This window comes from Anguilla anguilla, chromosome 12, assembly GCF_013347855.1.
Source record: "Anguilla anguilla isolate fAngAng1 chromosome 12, fAngAng1.pri, whole genome shotgun sequence".
Lineage (NCBI taxonomy): Eukaryota > Metazoa > Chordata > Actinopteri > Anguilliformes > Anguillidae > Anguilla > Anguilla anguilla.
This window is the reverse complement of record NC_049212.1, coordinates 24,904,847-24,920,111: the sequence shown is the minus strand read 5'-3', so window position 1 is coordinate 24,920,111 and position 15,265 is coordinate 24,904,847. Positions and strand designations below refer to the sequence as shown.

Genomic DNA, 15,265 nt, shown 5'->3' with positions numbered 1-15,265 from the left:
CATGTTTGAACAATTAACTTTATATTAGCCAATCAGATGAGCTGGAACATTTTTATCCTTGAGTGGTTGATCATTGTCAGGGTGGAGATGGGTGCTTGTCCACTCCTTTCAGATAAACCTACCCCAGTGTTCATCATATCCATGCATCCACTAGCACGGGTGTCACAAAAAGCAGATTTTAGCTAGGAAGAGAAAGAGTCATTGGCTCGTTTATCCACAGTATGTCTTTCTGGGTGGACAGGTTGGGGTGATATGTTAAATGCATTGTACAACCCTGAAAGACAACAGTCTCAATGAACCAATCATATGTTCATAAGAGAATCTTACCGTCGGAGTCATTTCCAGGGCAACCCTCTCTCATCTGTCCTGTCAAATAGGATCAGTGACTCCCTGCACATCTAACACTCTAAAAGTGATGAGGCGGAGTGCAGGACCAGCGCAAAGTAGAACTCCATGCCCCTTCCCCAGGGCACTGTGCCGGGGAGCCACCAAAACCGCTGGTCTGGTTTTGACTCGCAAGTCCCTGCGACTGCACTGCGAATGAAGTTTCTTGCAGAGAAATGCCCTACCCCCACACCAAGAATGTGGCCAGTGTTTGCGAGGAGATGACAACTGTTTGCGTCTGTGACGCTTTTGCTGAGCTAGCAAACTGTCTTTATCTCCCTTCACCCACAGCAATCATTGATATCTAATGTTTCCGGACTGTTCTTCTTTCAGCTTTATCACGGTAACATGCATGCAGTACTCCAGAAAACAAGATATCCTGCTTTGAATATGGCTACCTTAATTGTTGCCTTTAAACAGATTGCTGTCACCTTGACTTCATTAGCCGAGCCGGCAGGTGTGCTCTGGGAAGCTGAGTTTTGCTTCCTGATGGTTCTATTAAGGCACTCCTGTCTCGCATCATTTATTGAGCAGAGAACATGAGGCCTGTGGAGACGGAGTCACGCGTTCTGATGTCAAAATAGAACAAAAAAATTCAATGTCTTAAGATAAAATGAAACGTAAGAGCACATTAAGAAAATACGCAGGAGTGTGTGTTAAGCAGGGAGGTGGTATGCTGGCGTGGTGTGCTGACTCACAGTCAATTAGGAAGTAATTGCACTGGGTGTCACCTGGATTTAAGATATAAATGTCTGCAGGCTTTCATTTAGACTGGGAATTGAACCACTTTATTCGGCTAATTATTGTCTTACTGAACTAAGTCCAATCCACTGCTTGTTTTTGAATGTTATTTGTTTCAAGACATCAGGAGAACAGTGCTGCATACCAGCCCTATGGGCCTGGAATTTCATAGCCATGATGTATCCTTTGGACCAGAGTTACAGTACCTCGCTGTGGATCAGATGTTGTTTATGTACTATCCAAGTTCTGAAATATTCTCTGAAATTCAAGGCTGTACTGAAAGGCTGTGTCTGTGTTTTTGTCCATAGCACAGGTGTCAACTTCCAGTCTTAGACGGCTGCAATGTCTGTTGGTTTTTAGGTGTTCTCAGCTCCAGTGGTTCATTTAAGTCATTGGTTGGCATAATAACCCACGCACCTTGTTCCCAAGGCCTTAACTGGCAGCTGATTGAAAGGAAACCACAAAAATCCAGACACTGCAACCCCCTGGGAATTTAGTTTGACATCCCAGGCTCATACCATATTTTTTGGAGGTGGGAATATTCCTGCAAGTCAAATTCGCAAATAGGACTGCCTGGAATGATGTGATATAATTGCTTCAGAAAAATTGATTTGTCATTCATTTTTAATCATCTGTTGACTGTCTTTCTTCTGTATGGGCTTCTAGAACTTGCAAAGTAAATGTACACTTCAGAGGCGTTGCTTCTAGTTATTAATATAGCCAGTATTATTTTACCTTACATATGCTGACTGGCTTTACGAATGTTATTTATATACAATGTTGTTAAATAAAATCAACAAATGGCATAGCAGCAACATTAACAATCTGGCAATTGTTGTTTTACTTAGCAATCATCTGGCTCCTTTTTCATGGTACTTGTTGTTGTTGTTATTATTATTATTATTATTATTATTATTACATCCATTTTTTTCAACAAGTATTCTTATCCAAAATCAGCCACAGTGCCATCACAAAATAATACATTAATCATACCACAATTTTTGTTGGACAGAAATGAACATTTTGTTAGGGTTAATAACCTTTTTCGCTTTACTTCGGTACCTTACACCCTGCAGATAACCACTATTTAATGAGCACTTCAGTTTAAAAAGCATTCGTTAAAAATACACGCTGAATTATTAATGGCTCTTGTCTTTATGCTGTATGCATTTTATTTATTTTTTTACAGTGAGAGATGTATATTTTATGGGCTGATTTAATTTTCTTGAACAGGGAGGCGGCTCGGCGACACTTTTCATTGTCATTGTTGGCTGCCACGGAGATGGATGATAATGGTGTGGGATGCGGTTTGGAATCAACAGGCCCCCTGCTTTCAGTGTGACAAGCCAAGTAAATTGTGGGTCTGTTTGCACAGGGAAAAGGCTATAAAGGGGATATTAATGCATTCAATTTTTATTTATTAGATTTTTTTCTAGATAACTTGACATTGTTAGCACTTTATCTTGGTAATTTCAATTTTGCCTCCTTAAAACCTGTATGGTTGTTGGGACTCAGGCGGCCCTGTAGTGGTTTAGCCCTTCAGTGTTCAGGATTCAAGTTCCATTTGTGGAACCTTGGAGGCATAGTGTGAACCCAGCCACCACAGTCTTGGGATTCATTTCTGTTAAGCGCTCGCCTTCCTGCCTGATACAGCTGGACCCAGTCCTGGGCACACAGCGTAGACGCTTTATGGGATGTTAACCCTGCAGCAGCTCTCTCATCTGTCCCATGAGGAGCTATAAAATCTCTAAAGCAAGACTGATAAAGGGGGATATTTACTACTCTGTGTTCCGGAGTAACTGGAGGGCACTGGAAACCAGAGTGACTCTGGGTATTAGCACTGAACACACAAAGGCCTCCCGTAGTTGTCACAGTAACCCATATAGAGCGGTGGGACTTACAGGGGCATCGTGGATGGGGTGGGGTGGGGAGGGGGGTACGTTCTGCTTGTGACTGCAGGGGCAGATACAATGACAGCCCCATCAATATAGTGCTGTGTCTGTATCTACAAGAGCCGCTTGTGCCCTAGCGGGAGTAGCAACTAATGCTCGTGGCTGTCTTTTGCCCGCGAGTTTGCAGAGGTTCAGGCAGCTTGTCTCATAAATCTTAAGTGGTCTGGGACGTTGAAGGCTGGCTCTGACATTTCACCTTTGACCTTTCATCCTGTACTGTGCTGTTTTTGTTTTATCCACCGGAGGAAATATCAGGGGTGGTATCGGATTTGTGGGTCATTAAAGCGGTGGAATGTAACCGCAGTGCCAGATATTGACCCATATCTATATTCTTAGCCCTTGATGCTCTGTGTCAGGGAAAGTGTAAAAGTCTCTCAGCCGTGAGCATATAAGAACTTCATGAATGCACATCAAAAGCAGCCAAGGAGTTTCCTCTGCAGCATATAGCGCTGGCTAGGGGTTATAGATCCACACTATAAAAGACAGCAGATTCAAACCCTAAGTAGAGTACTGTGTAGAGGCCGTTGCCATCAGCTGTTTTGTACAGCACACAGTATCACTGATTGGATATAAGGGAGCTGTTTCAGCTGTAGAGATATCAATGGAATTAAAATAATAATAATAATAATTTAATTACATAATGTAATGTAAAGGACAGAGGTCAATCATGGATTGACTTTCCATAGAATGATCTGCTCAGTGCATTCTGGGTAATGTCACACAACAGAATGATCAGAACGTGCTCTTCCTAGATCAAGCTGCATAGTCACAAGACCTGAACTCCTAAAGGGGGGAGGGGGCAGGGTCATCAAGGTGATAGAGAACGAGGGGGTTACTGACCTCCTCAAACAGCTCCAGGCTGTAGGTGTTGTCGTCATCAGCAAAGTAGACGATGCCCGGCTGGCTGCCGTTCAGGCTGAAAGTCTCCCGCAGCCAGCGCAGGGCCAGGTTCCTCTGCATGGTCCCGCGGGGGATCCTGGGGTCCCGGGCATCGCCCCGCAGCTTGTAGTTTCGCGGCGTCTCCACATTGAGGTGGGTGTAGTTGAGGCCCGTCTCGTGGAGGAGTCGCGTGACCAGCGGGGTGCGTCTCTGCGAGTCCTCCACCAGGATCCAGTGCAGGTTGGGCACGTGCAGGAAGGTGTTCGCCAGCCTCGTAAGCTCCGCCTTCTGGACGGGCCGGCTGTAGGTGGGCGTGATCACGTGGATCGTGGGCAGCACATCGGACCACGGTGGCGGCCGGGTGTAGACGTACTCCGTCCGCACCACCTCCACGATGTCCTTGTCCGAGGAGCAGTACTCCTTGGAATCGGACCCCTGCCCCGAGTCTCGCCGGCCCTCGGCCCCGTCGTCTAGGGTGGAGAAAAAACATGGAGGCGTCAGCGGGCCCCCAGGGGGTGCTCTGTATGTCTGGCGGGCGGAGAGATCTAAGAGGCCAGTACCTGAGAGACGGTGACGACGGATGGCCAGCCTCTCTGGTACGATAAAGATTTCTTTTACTAGGTGGAGACAGGCTGCGGAAGGTAAAAGCAGGAGTACCTGTTAGTGCTTTGCTCTACCGTCCCTGTGCGTGAAGTGGCAGAAATAATGGGCGGGTGGTTCAGTCTAACTGCCTTTTTGGTGCTTTGTTCATTAAAAATTCAAAAGCCCAGTACTGTAGACAGATTTCAATGCCACAATGTCTCCTTTTCAATTTGGGAGGGCATAGAAAAGCCCGCCATCCTCCAAAGCGTGTACCCACTAGCCACTGATTGTGTGCTGATATCCACCAAGCGTTTGCTGCTAGCCGCTAAGAGTGTGCTGCAAGCTATTGAGTGTGTGCTTCTAGAAACCAACTGTGCTGTTAGCCACCAAGCACGTTATGCTAGCCACTGAGCCTGTGCTGCTAGCCACCGAGTGTGTGCTGCTAGCCACCAAGCGTGTGCTGCTAGCCACTGCTTCATTTCACCCTGCAGCTCCATGGCCTGAGCTGGAGACACTCGCCCACATGAGGCAGCGCTGCTTAGATTAGATGAGGAAAGTCCGTCACTGAACTCTCCCTCCCTGGGTGACGGTGCAGCCAATTGCACATGGCTTTTTGGGCACATGCAGCGCTGTCAAGCTCAGGTTTGAACACCAGAGTGTGGGGGCCCATCCACACACCAGAGCTCATAATCAAGTAGCCTGCATGATGATTATGCGTCACATTTTTGATGGTCATTTAAACAAATTAAACTAATTTAGCAAACATAAAGGCCAGGTATTATGGCCTCCAATTTCTTACTCATGGCTGAGGATAAAGCACCGTGTTGTTAGAATGAACGACCCACGTATTGTGAAATGAACCATGAGAGAGTGTTTGGCCGCGTGTTCCTGACCTCTCCTGCAGAGAGGCTGAAGCCAGTCCAATGAATGCAGGCCCAAAAATGTAACCATTGATTGGACTGAAAATATTCTCGTTCCCCAGATTGGCTCACCCATTACAGCCAGACTTCATCACTGCACTATTAAAAGTATTTTTGTCACTCTAGACTTTAAAAAGCAATGCTCTCCTGCTGCGCACATCAACAAAGTCTGTCGACAGGCAGATGTTTGGCATGAAAAAAAACATGAAGAAAGAAAGACAACAAACAAAAACAGAAACCTTAGCAGAATTAGCATGAATATGTTCTTTCAAATTACAGCACTGTAACATAGCTAATAATTTTAACATCTGCTGACAAAATGTATCCTTCTCTTATGATGTCATCTTCTTTTTTGTTCTGATGACATTTTCTTTTTTACTGGGTCATTTTTTACATTGAGGAGACACACTAGCAGCTATGCCTGTGAGTGGTGGTAAGCATGAAGTGGAGAAACCCAGATGTTTCAGATAAGTGATGTTGTTTGGATGATCTGGTCATTTCCAGTATTGGGTAAAAGGCATCAGAAATAAGCCTTGTCTCATTTTGATTCTGGTAACCCATTAGCAGGACGACTCTAAATCCGCAGAGTACGTTTTGCTCATGGTTTTTGCTCAAGTTTTTTGCATTTTTTTAAGGAAAATCATTAGATGACTTGTAGTAAAAAAAAATATAATCAATATGTTTGCCACAAAAAGCCACCAATCAGGTCACAGGTGTGATTAGCACACTGCATTAGCCCTTAGCTGAGTGCTCTGTAAGCACCACCTGGGTAGTCTTGTGTGCTGTGAGCTAACTGCTGATGATAACGGAATGGCCATGCACAGACACATGGATTAGAATGAGAATGAGATTTTAGTCAGACTTAAAAACGGGGCCAATGCCTGCACTTCGGTGGCAGTCTGGCCCTGTGTTGCACATCTTTGCTGAGGTGGAATGTGATCTTTACCCTTTCGGATAGCCAATAAGGGAGCTATGGCGCTCTGGTGCCAAACGGTGATGAGCAGCGTCCAGGGCAACACGATCAACACGATGGCAAGAATGTCTCTCCGCTTCGGCATCTCTGGCGTTAGGTTTGTGCCGCGCCCCTTGGAAACGCCGAAGCCCCGCCTCCCGATGATCTGAAAGACAGTCAGAGGAAGCAAATGGTAAATGGACTGCATTTATATAGCACTTTTATTCAAAGCGCTTTACAATTGATGCCTCTCATTCAACAGAGCAGTTAGGGGTTAGGTGTCTTGCTCAGGGACACTTCGACATGCCCAGAGCGGGGAAGCCCCGCCTCCCGATGATCTGAAAGACAGTCAGAGGAAGCAAATGGTAAATGGACTGCATTTATATAGCGTTTTATCCAAAGTGCTTTACAGTTGATGCCTCTCATTCACCAGAGCAGTTAGGGGTTAGGTGTCTTGCTCAGGGACACTTTGACACACCCAGAGCGGGGATCGAACCAGCAACCCTCCGACTGCCAGACAACCACTCTTACCTCCTGAGCTATGTCGCCCCCTCAGCCCTTACACTGTAGTTACCCCTGCATCCAACACTTCCTGAATATATTTGTTCAGCTATTTTTGCTGTGGTGTCATTTATTATGTCAAACTGCGAAAGCTGAGTAGGTCTTGGTCTGAATTTGGTGGTGTTAGTGTTGCCTTGCTTTTTGGAGAAGGGTCATGGGCCAAAAGAGGCCACTCTTCCCTTTTGGCCAATATAATTACCCCATTACCCCAGGGCCAATTATTACATTACCATTGGTAATGGTAAAACCACATTTAGGCTTCCCCAGAACTTATCTTAAATTTCTCTTTCCCATGTCTTTGAGTGAAAAGGTTCGGGAGGAGAGATGGAAAGGTGGGGGGGTGGGCGTTGGCTTGCTTGTGCCAGGAATATTTTCAGGGTGGTGTGGTGTGCATCAATTTACTTTCTTGTTCCAGGTTTCTGACTCCTTTATATGTCATCTTTCAGATGAAGAAGCTGAAATTTGTAGTGTGAATATATCTGTCTGAATTCCTATTAAGGAGCCATTCTATCCCAAAAACTAGGTCAGTGACAGTTTCTGACATTTCTTTATGCCTCGTTGGAGAGCAAACTGAGATCTGTGAACTCCTTGAAGAATAATGTTCTAACTGGGTGTCTGGCTTTTCATTCTGGTTTAAATTAGATTTGACACTAAATACACTAAGCTAAGCTTTTCTTTGCCTATGCATTTGAGGTACAGAGCCTCATGAATTGATCAGTAGTTGCACGGCTGCCAGAATAAACAGCACTACATCTATATTTAGTTTCAAGAGAAGAAATTAATCTGAATATATGAGTGAATTGGAATGTTTACATGTGTCCACCCAGGAGATGTTACTCGAAATGTGATTCCTGTTTTCCTGCTCAATGGTTTCAGTGAAAGGTTTGCAGTTCCTGCCATTGAACTCACCCAAGGTTATGATGCACTCTGAACTCACCTGAGGTTATAATGTGCACTGAACTCACCTGAGGTTATAATGCCCACTGAACTCACCCAAGTTTATGACACACACTGAACTCACCCAAGGTTACAACACACATTGAACTCACCCAAGGTTATAACACACACTGAACTCACCCAAGGTAATAACACGCACTGAACTCACCCAAGGTTATAACGCGCTCATGGCAACACCGAGGATGAGCGCCTCAGAGGGCCGAACAGCAGGGGCCGTGTGCCTGGTGAGGGCATCCAGAAGGATGTCTACGTAGGCTGCCACACTCGAAAAAGCCGAAGCCTCTCCTCCCGTCAACCTGAAACATATTCACAGGAAACCAAGGTTTTACATTTCGTCTGAAAGGTTCTCTGGTAGTGCCGAGCCAGATGCATGGTTTACGAGGAGCCCCTGCACAGAACTAAACAGGTACATTTGTAGAGCGTAGTTTTGGTAGGACTTTGGTTGGATTTTTATCTTTTCATAGCATCAGTTTTCATTTATTTCTCCCCCACCCCCACCTGTCAAATATGCAGACACTGAGAGATTAATGCACATACAGTAGCTCCGTTTGCAGACTGTCTGTTCTAAATGGAGATTCATGCCACTATGAAACAGTTAGCGCTCAAAGGCGCTGAAACGCATCAGAATGCATGGTGCACGCGATGGCGGGTACAGCACTGAGCTCAGCCTGCTACATGCTGCCGTTAAAGCTCTGGCCCACAGCGGATGTTATGATATGGCATATTTTTAGAATTCTCTGTGAAAGTAGATCAAATGGGCCATGAAAGAAGCTATTTTTTTGAGGCTCTAAAAGCAGCAGAGGTGTGTTTTTTTGTTGTCGACGGAAACTATAAATGCAGATTGCTTTTGACTTGGCAGCTCACAGAAGAGTGTGTTCTGAGTAATTCATGCAAGGCTTCTGACAGCTTCTCACCATTGGTTCTGCTCCTCTGATTTCCAGACACGACATGGGGAAGTTTGCATTTGATGCAGGTATGATAGCCTTGTAAATAGCCTAAAATCCCTCTAATGTTATTTTCTCTGGATCCAAGTGGATGAATGGTCTAGCAGTGAGCTCATACACTCAAATAAAAATGGAAATATTTCCTCTCTTGCATACTCTTTCATCAGCCAGTGTCAGAATACTATACTCTTTGTCCTCTGGTGTTTTTACAAAAGTTAGGCAAACAGCAAACAATTAATTATATTCGATGTGTGGCAAGCTATCACTCTTTAATTTTATTCCCAGTCTTTTTTGTTTTTGTTTTCAAAGGGCATTATGAAGCAGCTACTGGCTGATGGATGCCTGGTTCTTGACACCTTGTAATGAATTGTTGATTAAAAGGATAAACCCTGAAATGGGGCATCTCTGAGATTAAAGGGCCAATAGCCTAATTATCACACCAGGCCCAGCTTTGTGGAGCCCCTTTTATTTATTAGGTGTAATTAGAAGGATGATGTGGGTAGTGCTGGAGATAGCTCTAAAAATCACCTCTCCAAACTAGATTTAACTCAAAGGCTTTGATGCTCATGCATAACTTTGATTGAAAGGAACTGTAGAAAGGACACCAGAAAGGTTAGAGGAAGTGGGATGCATCAAACTGTTTATCTTTTTTGACACCCCTCCATCACACCCCCCTTCCCCCATGGATCAAAGTCCTGGTTTAATGGTGCGAGAGGAACTTGTAAATAAAAGCTGACCTCATATTCCTGGGACATTTCACCCTTGAAATTTTTGGCAAGGCTTGTGACAGTGTTTGATAGCAGAGGTCAAACCAAGCGTGAAAAGAACACCTGCTGTTGATTGAGGGTGGGGGCGGGAAATGGAGATTAGGCTAATCTCATAAGGGGTACCACATACATAATTATGCAACACAGAACCCTGTTTTTGTTCTTTATGTTCCCTCCTCCCTAACTAAGACATAATTAACCACTCCAAAAAATGGTGTGACTCTCTTCCAACCGACAGCAACAACCTTTGGCTACCAACCACTTCAAACAATGACAAATTTGAATGCCTGGTTTGGCTGACAAGTTGTGATTGGCTGCTTGCTGCCTGCAACTGTAGAAGCTGTTAATTTATTCAGCACATGACGTTTGAAGATTCAAAATAGCACATTTGGGGCTTTCATTTAGCCAACCAACCCCTCCCCCATCTCTACACCCCAAGCAGCATCTCCTCATCCTTTCAACATCAAATTAAAATTGGCTTAATTATCTAATTTGAGGGAGAAGCATGGGCTGGGGGGGGGGGGGGGGGGGGGTTGGAGGAGGCTCTTGAAAATAAGCCTTTATTCATGAACACCTGGTGAAGGCTTGAGCTTTAGTATCCTTATCAGTACCAGGTTATTACACATCAAAAAAGGAGGAGGAAGAGGCTGAGTGGAATGGAGCCATGGCAGGAAACCAAAAAAGCACTGCCTTAGTCACTCTGAGTCATTTCCTGTCCCTTCACATAAGGTCTCCAATATCAGTGCGTTTCTCTTCCCTGTCTGTTGGTGGATGGTCATTTCCTCTCCAGTGTGAGTGACAGCTGTAGGGTGGAGCTGCCCTCATGTGGACTCAGGTGTGGAGTCATGGAGACCCAGTCTACACCCCTCCCAGGCGTCCTTGTCCCACAATGCATCAGATTCTAAAAATGTAATTCTTTTTTTAGTTTGATATCTCTATTTCTCAGAGTCAGAGGGTCTGATTGTATTGCTAGGCCTGTGGAGTTAATCTCTGCCAATTTGTGCTCTGCAAGCTGCCGCTCCTCTTCATGTCTCAGTCTACCACCTGAGGAAGAGTAGCAGGTCTCACCTGCTGACTGCAGATGCCTGATTGGCCAGAAGAGGCACTTGTGCCCACCACCCAATCACAGTCATCACTGGCAAGGTCACAATCCAATAGCAAACAGCGATGCCCGTCCACCCCCAGAAACAGTGTCTGAACTGGATGAGCCACCAGCAGCCTCTCGATCAGATTTCAGTACTCTAAAACGTTGGGAGCAATGCAGTAGGGATGGAAACCATGTCCATTCCCCTTACTCATTTGCAGGGTTGCCACATTGCCGACTGGCAAACAATCCTCCTCGTTTACTTATTTTTAAAGAAGGCTGTGCAGTCCACCCTCTTTTTGTATTCTTTTACTTTATTCAGACAGGTAGAGAGCAGATAGGATAACTGATAGAAAATGGATCACAGCTCAGAAGTTGCAAGGCAGAGGATGGAACCCCTGACTGCTCAGGGAGATATATATATTGCTATATATACACCTATATAGCTTGAGGATCAGCCACCATACGGACTGCACTAGTGCTTCATCATTTATTTTTATATATTTTTTTGTCCTGGTAAAATGAGCCCAGATAGTGACAAGGCTGGGGACATCTCAGATAAAGGAGCTGTGATAGGTCATTATTGATCTCCTGTCACCCCCCCTCCCCAAAAAAAAAAAAACACTTTACCCTGGGGCATCAGGAAAAGTGAATAACATATTGATCCCCATGCGTTAATTTGCCTTTGAAACAACTAAGCGACGATGCCTCAGGAATGTGTGATTACTTCCTGGAGAATTTTCATCTGACTGCACATTACCCTTGCATTGTTTTCCAGAAGGGAAAAAAAACTACTAAATTGACCAAAGACATTGACATTCAAACATCGAAAACAAGAAAAAGGATGCCGTCAAGTCCGGTGGAGAATTCATGCAGGCATTCATGTAAATTATTACAATCTCAGCAGCGGCGGGAATCATGGCTGTGAAATTAACTGCGTGGGAATGATTTTTGGGTACGCGTCATTTTATCTGCTCTGTTGGAGAAGACAAACATCTGGAGTATGGGTCACCGTAAAGATGGGAGCTCCATTGCTGTAGGAGTAGTCCTGATTACATTCCCGCCGCTGACAAGACACATTCGCCCCTCCTGCATTAGCATCTTTATTTATAGACGAAGACAGAAACAGAATGGCGAGGATTGCCGGCAGTCTGATTTGTGAAGGTCTTCCCAGTGTAGCGCGAGCCCAAAGCACATTTGTCAGGGAGTCCAAGAAAAACATATAATTCACAGTGGGCATTGTTTGTTTAAAGTGTCAATGGACCTGGTGCTACTCCACAATGCCAGCAAATAATAGGCAGATGGTGTCGTGGCCATGTGATATTTGGATGGTTATCGCTATACAGTTTACTCTCCAGTGAAAGCAGGTGTCAGCCCATGGAGTCTATTTCCTTTGACGGAATTAGACTTCCTAAAGGCCTAACCCATCTGAAGCAGACTGTGTGTGCCCTTCTCCCTTTATTTGGCGATTTAGGCTCACCTAGTTTGGCATGGAATGTTAATAAAGTGGGCAAGTGGCCTATGGGCAGCCATCTTCTCAGAATGACTGCCCCCCACCCCCGACCCAGTCTTTAAACCGTTCATCAGGGCTGAGACCAGCCTGGCACAGACAGGCTTCCGTGCCCATCAATCACCACAACCACTTCTCCCAAAACGACTTACTTAACTATCCTCCTGAAAAAAAAGCCATTGCCTTCTAAATCAAAGAGGAAACGGGGGAGAAAAGTGCTCTCCAAAGCTGATGGTTGGGCCAGATTAAGTTATTAAAGGTCATTATCCTGGACAGCGTGCCAGCCCTGGGTTAAGCTAATGGCTGGATGTGGGTGCAGCAGAGTGATTGCAGTGAATGAATGAATGAATGAATGAATGAGGGAAGTGCAGCAGAGGCAATCGGTCAGGTAAGGGTCAGCGTATGCTAAGAATCATACTCCAACAAATTCTATTCACATGCACTGTATAGAAAAATTGGTCTGATTGACTATTTTAGAACAAATGCCATATTGCTCCATACTGTGTTTCACATGTGTCTTATTTAATGACTTACAAAAACTGTTATAAAAACCAAAACCATTACATTTTCACCATCTTTATGACAGTTTTGTGCTGTCTAATACAGCCCTCACCATAGGGAATTCACACCTGGACTGGGCTGGATGAGGTTTATTTTTCATAACAGTGTTTCTCTCACTTTTGCTGGTAGCACTTGCTGCTGGCATCCATGCAGAGCCTTGTATAAATAGAAGATGTATCTACATGTTCTGTCCTTAACCCAAGTGCTACTCTGACCCATAAAGGTCATTGCTGACCAGCATAATTTTTCTTTTTCTTCTCAAACTCGCTCTTGACCAGATGCCTCCCAGATTATGCCTCATCATTGACTGACTGCGTTTGCCAGATTAGAAGCAGCTGTCTCTGAGCTGCTGCTGTGACCTTAACACAGCAACGGTACAGAAGCACAGCTCTCTTAAAACGCAGGGGCATGTTGCCAAGTAAATGGCTGTTTTCTTTTGTGATTTTCAACAGGCCTGATGATCAACAGGTTAAAATCACATACATACATACCATGAGTGCCAAGCCCAGTGAACATTAAGAGAGGATTGCACTGCCTTAAATCAGATCACATGATTTAAATAATAAACAACTAAATACTGACAGACTATAGCTTTATCAATGGTGTCCCCGCTCTCAAAAACAAAACAAAAAAAAAACAAACGACAGATCTGTTCAAAACTCAGCAGCTATTTGCTGTGGCCAGAATGACAATTAAGGCTGATGATCTGAAAATGTCTCTGAGGAAGTAGCTGGCTGTCTGGCTGTTATTGGTCCCAGGGGAACAGGGGTGCTGCATGCCTGCTGAGGCTGAGCCAATGGAACACACAGGGTCTGCTGAACAAGAGCAGGGTTCTCAGGAGCTCTGGACCCGTTATGAATACATATCAAGGAAAAAAGAGCATAAATGAAGAAATTTGGTCTGGAGGAACCTGTGCACTGTGAGATCAGTGGGTGATTTACCTGCTTTTATTTGGTTTAAATACAGGTGACCAAATGGAATGGCACTTTCCACTCTCTACAGCCCACTTATACAGCACACCAGGTAAAAACACCGAAATCTATAACCATATGCATCCTGCGCGTAAAAATTTTAGACACGGCAAAGTGGGAAACTGCAAACACAATCCCTATGTGTCATAATATGAGAAGGGGAGAGGGGGGGAGCTGTGATGTGAAGCTCTGTGTCAATGGAAATCATTAGCAGCAGCTTGGATTTATTTTTTTTAGCTTGAAACTGCAGAGCTGCTGCCTGCAAACGGTACTCTCACGCACAGTATAGGACATCTCCAGCTCCTCTAGCTGCCGTCTGCACACGTCTCAAATAAAACAACATCTGACTTTGAGTTTGATCATGGAGTGGGCTGTAAACAAAGAACAGCAAAGTACCCAGAATGCAACACCAGGGCTTTTCAAGGTCATCCTTTGTACATTCGTCTAGTTTGTTCCAGCCGCTGGAAGTGAACGGCGCAAAGCTGGAGGAGCAATGTGCTGGAGGGAGGAAAGGGCGAGATGAAAAAAGAGGAGGAAAGAGGAGGAAATGGGAGAAAAGGGAGAAAGTGGTAGGGAGAGAAGGAGGAAAGGACAAGTTCCCTCGGCTTGAGTGTTGTTAAAAAGCTCAAAGCCGCGGCTGAACTTTAAAACCTGTCACAGGGTTGTGAAATGTGACGGCAATTAAAGCCAGTGGAAACATTGGCCCGGTGGATCTGAAGTTCCCAGCGGATCCTCAGGGAGGGTGGCAGCAGCCGCACTGTGTCTCCTCTCAGACTCTCTGGGTCTCTGGGGAAGGGGAGAGGGGGTGGGGGAGGGGTGGGGGGGTGAGCTTTGCAGTGGGAGAAGGGGAGCTAGATGGCTTTGCTGTGGGGGGTGGGTAGGTGTGTGGCTGCAGTGGAAGGGGGATGGCGCAGTGTTTTTTGTGTCCCGTTTGGGTCTTTGCAGGGATTTGGGAGGTCATGGGGCGAAACAAATGTATTTCTAAATATAATTTCTATGTAGGAAGCAATGAGAACAAAGGCAAGGACTGAGAGAGCCTGGGCCTGAAAACACTTGTGAAATTTCCTGCAACCACTTTGCTTGGCTCTCGCCAACCGCCACTTTGCGACATTACATATAATTATATATCGCACACTCACTTTGTGCCATGGCCCACTCATTAATGAGTCATTAGGACTTAGAGGTGTGACATTACGTTTCGATATTAATGAATCACCACAAATACAGTGCTCACATAGAGCACTTCAAAGAGACCTAATGTAACAATCTATAATTGTCAATAAGGCACCTTTATATTAAGCGATATGCACTCATGCCGTTCATGCAACCGCTCATGTGCTGATACCTCTTACCACATAATGACTTACTATATACACAAATGCAAATGTAAGTAATGGTGTGATATAGCCCTGTGTTTACGCACTCTCGTGATACAGAGTTGACATAAAAACTGTGCTCATTGCAGCTTTCATCACCACAAATAATAGGAATCTAAACGAA

General features: G+C 45.0%; 1 protein-coding gene across 2 annotated transcripts in view; it reads right to left on the bottom strand.

Annotated features, from left to right (window-relative positions):
• Nucleotides 1–15,265, bottom strand: part of LOC118208889 (galactosylgalactosylxylosylprotein 3-beta-glucuronosyltransferase 1) — a 67,659-nt gene that overhangs the window by 8,410 nt on the left and 43,984 nt on the right. The window contains exons 3-6 of one of the 2 annotated variants that reach the window (XM_035383852.1): nucleotides 8,077–8,224; nucleotides 6,405–6,576; nucleotides 4,517–4,588; nucleotides 3,918–4,426 (exon numbers count right to left, since the gene is read on the bottom strand). In XM_035383852.1, coding sequence (XP_035239743.1) covers nucleotides 3,918–4,426; nucleotides 4,517–4,588; nucleotides 6,405–6,516 — 693 coding nt within the window. In that variant the 5' untranslated portion in view covers nucleotides 6,517–6,576; nucleotides 8,077–8,224. The remainder of the gene's footprint in view (nucleotides 1–3,917; nucleotides 4,427–4,516; nucleotides 4,589–6,404; nucleotides 6,577–8,076; nucleotides 8,225–15,265) is intronic. The other variant, XM_035383853.1, reaches the window with a different exon arrangement.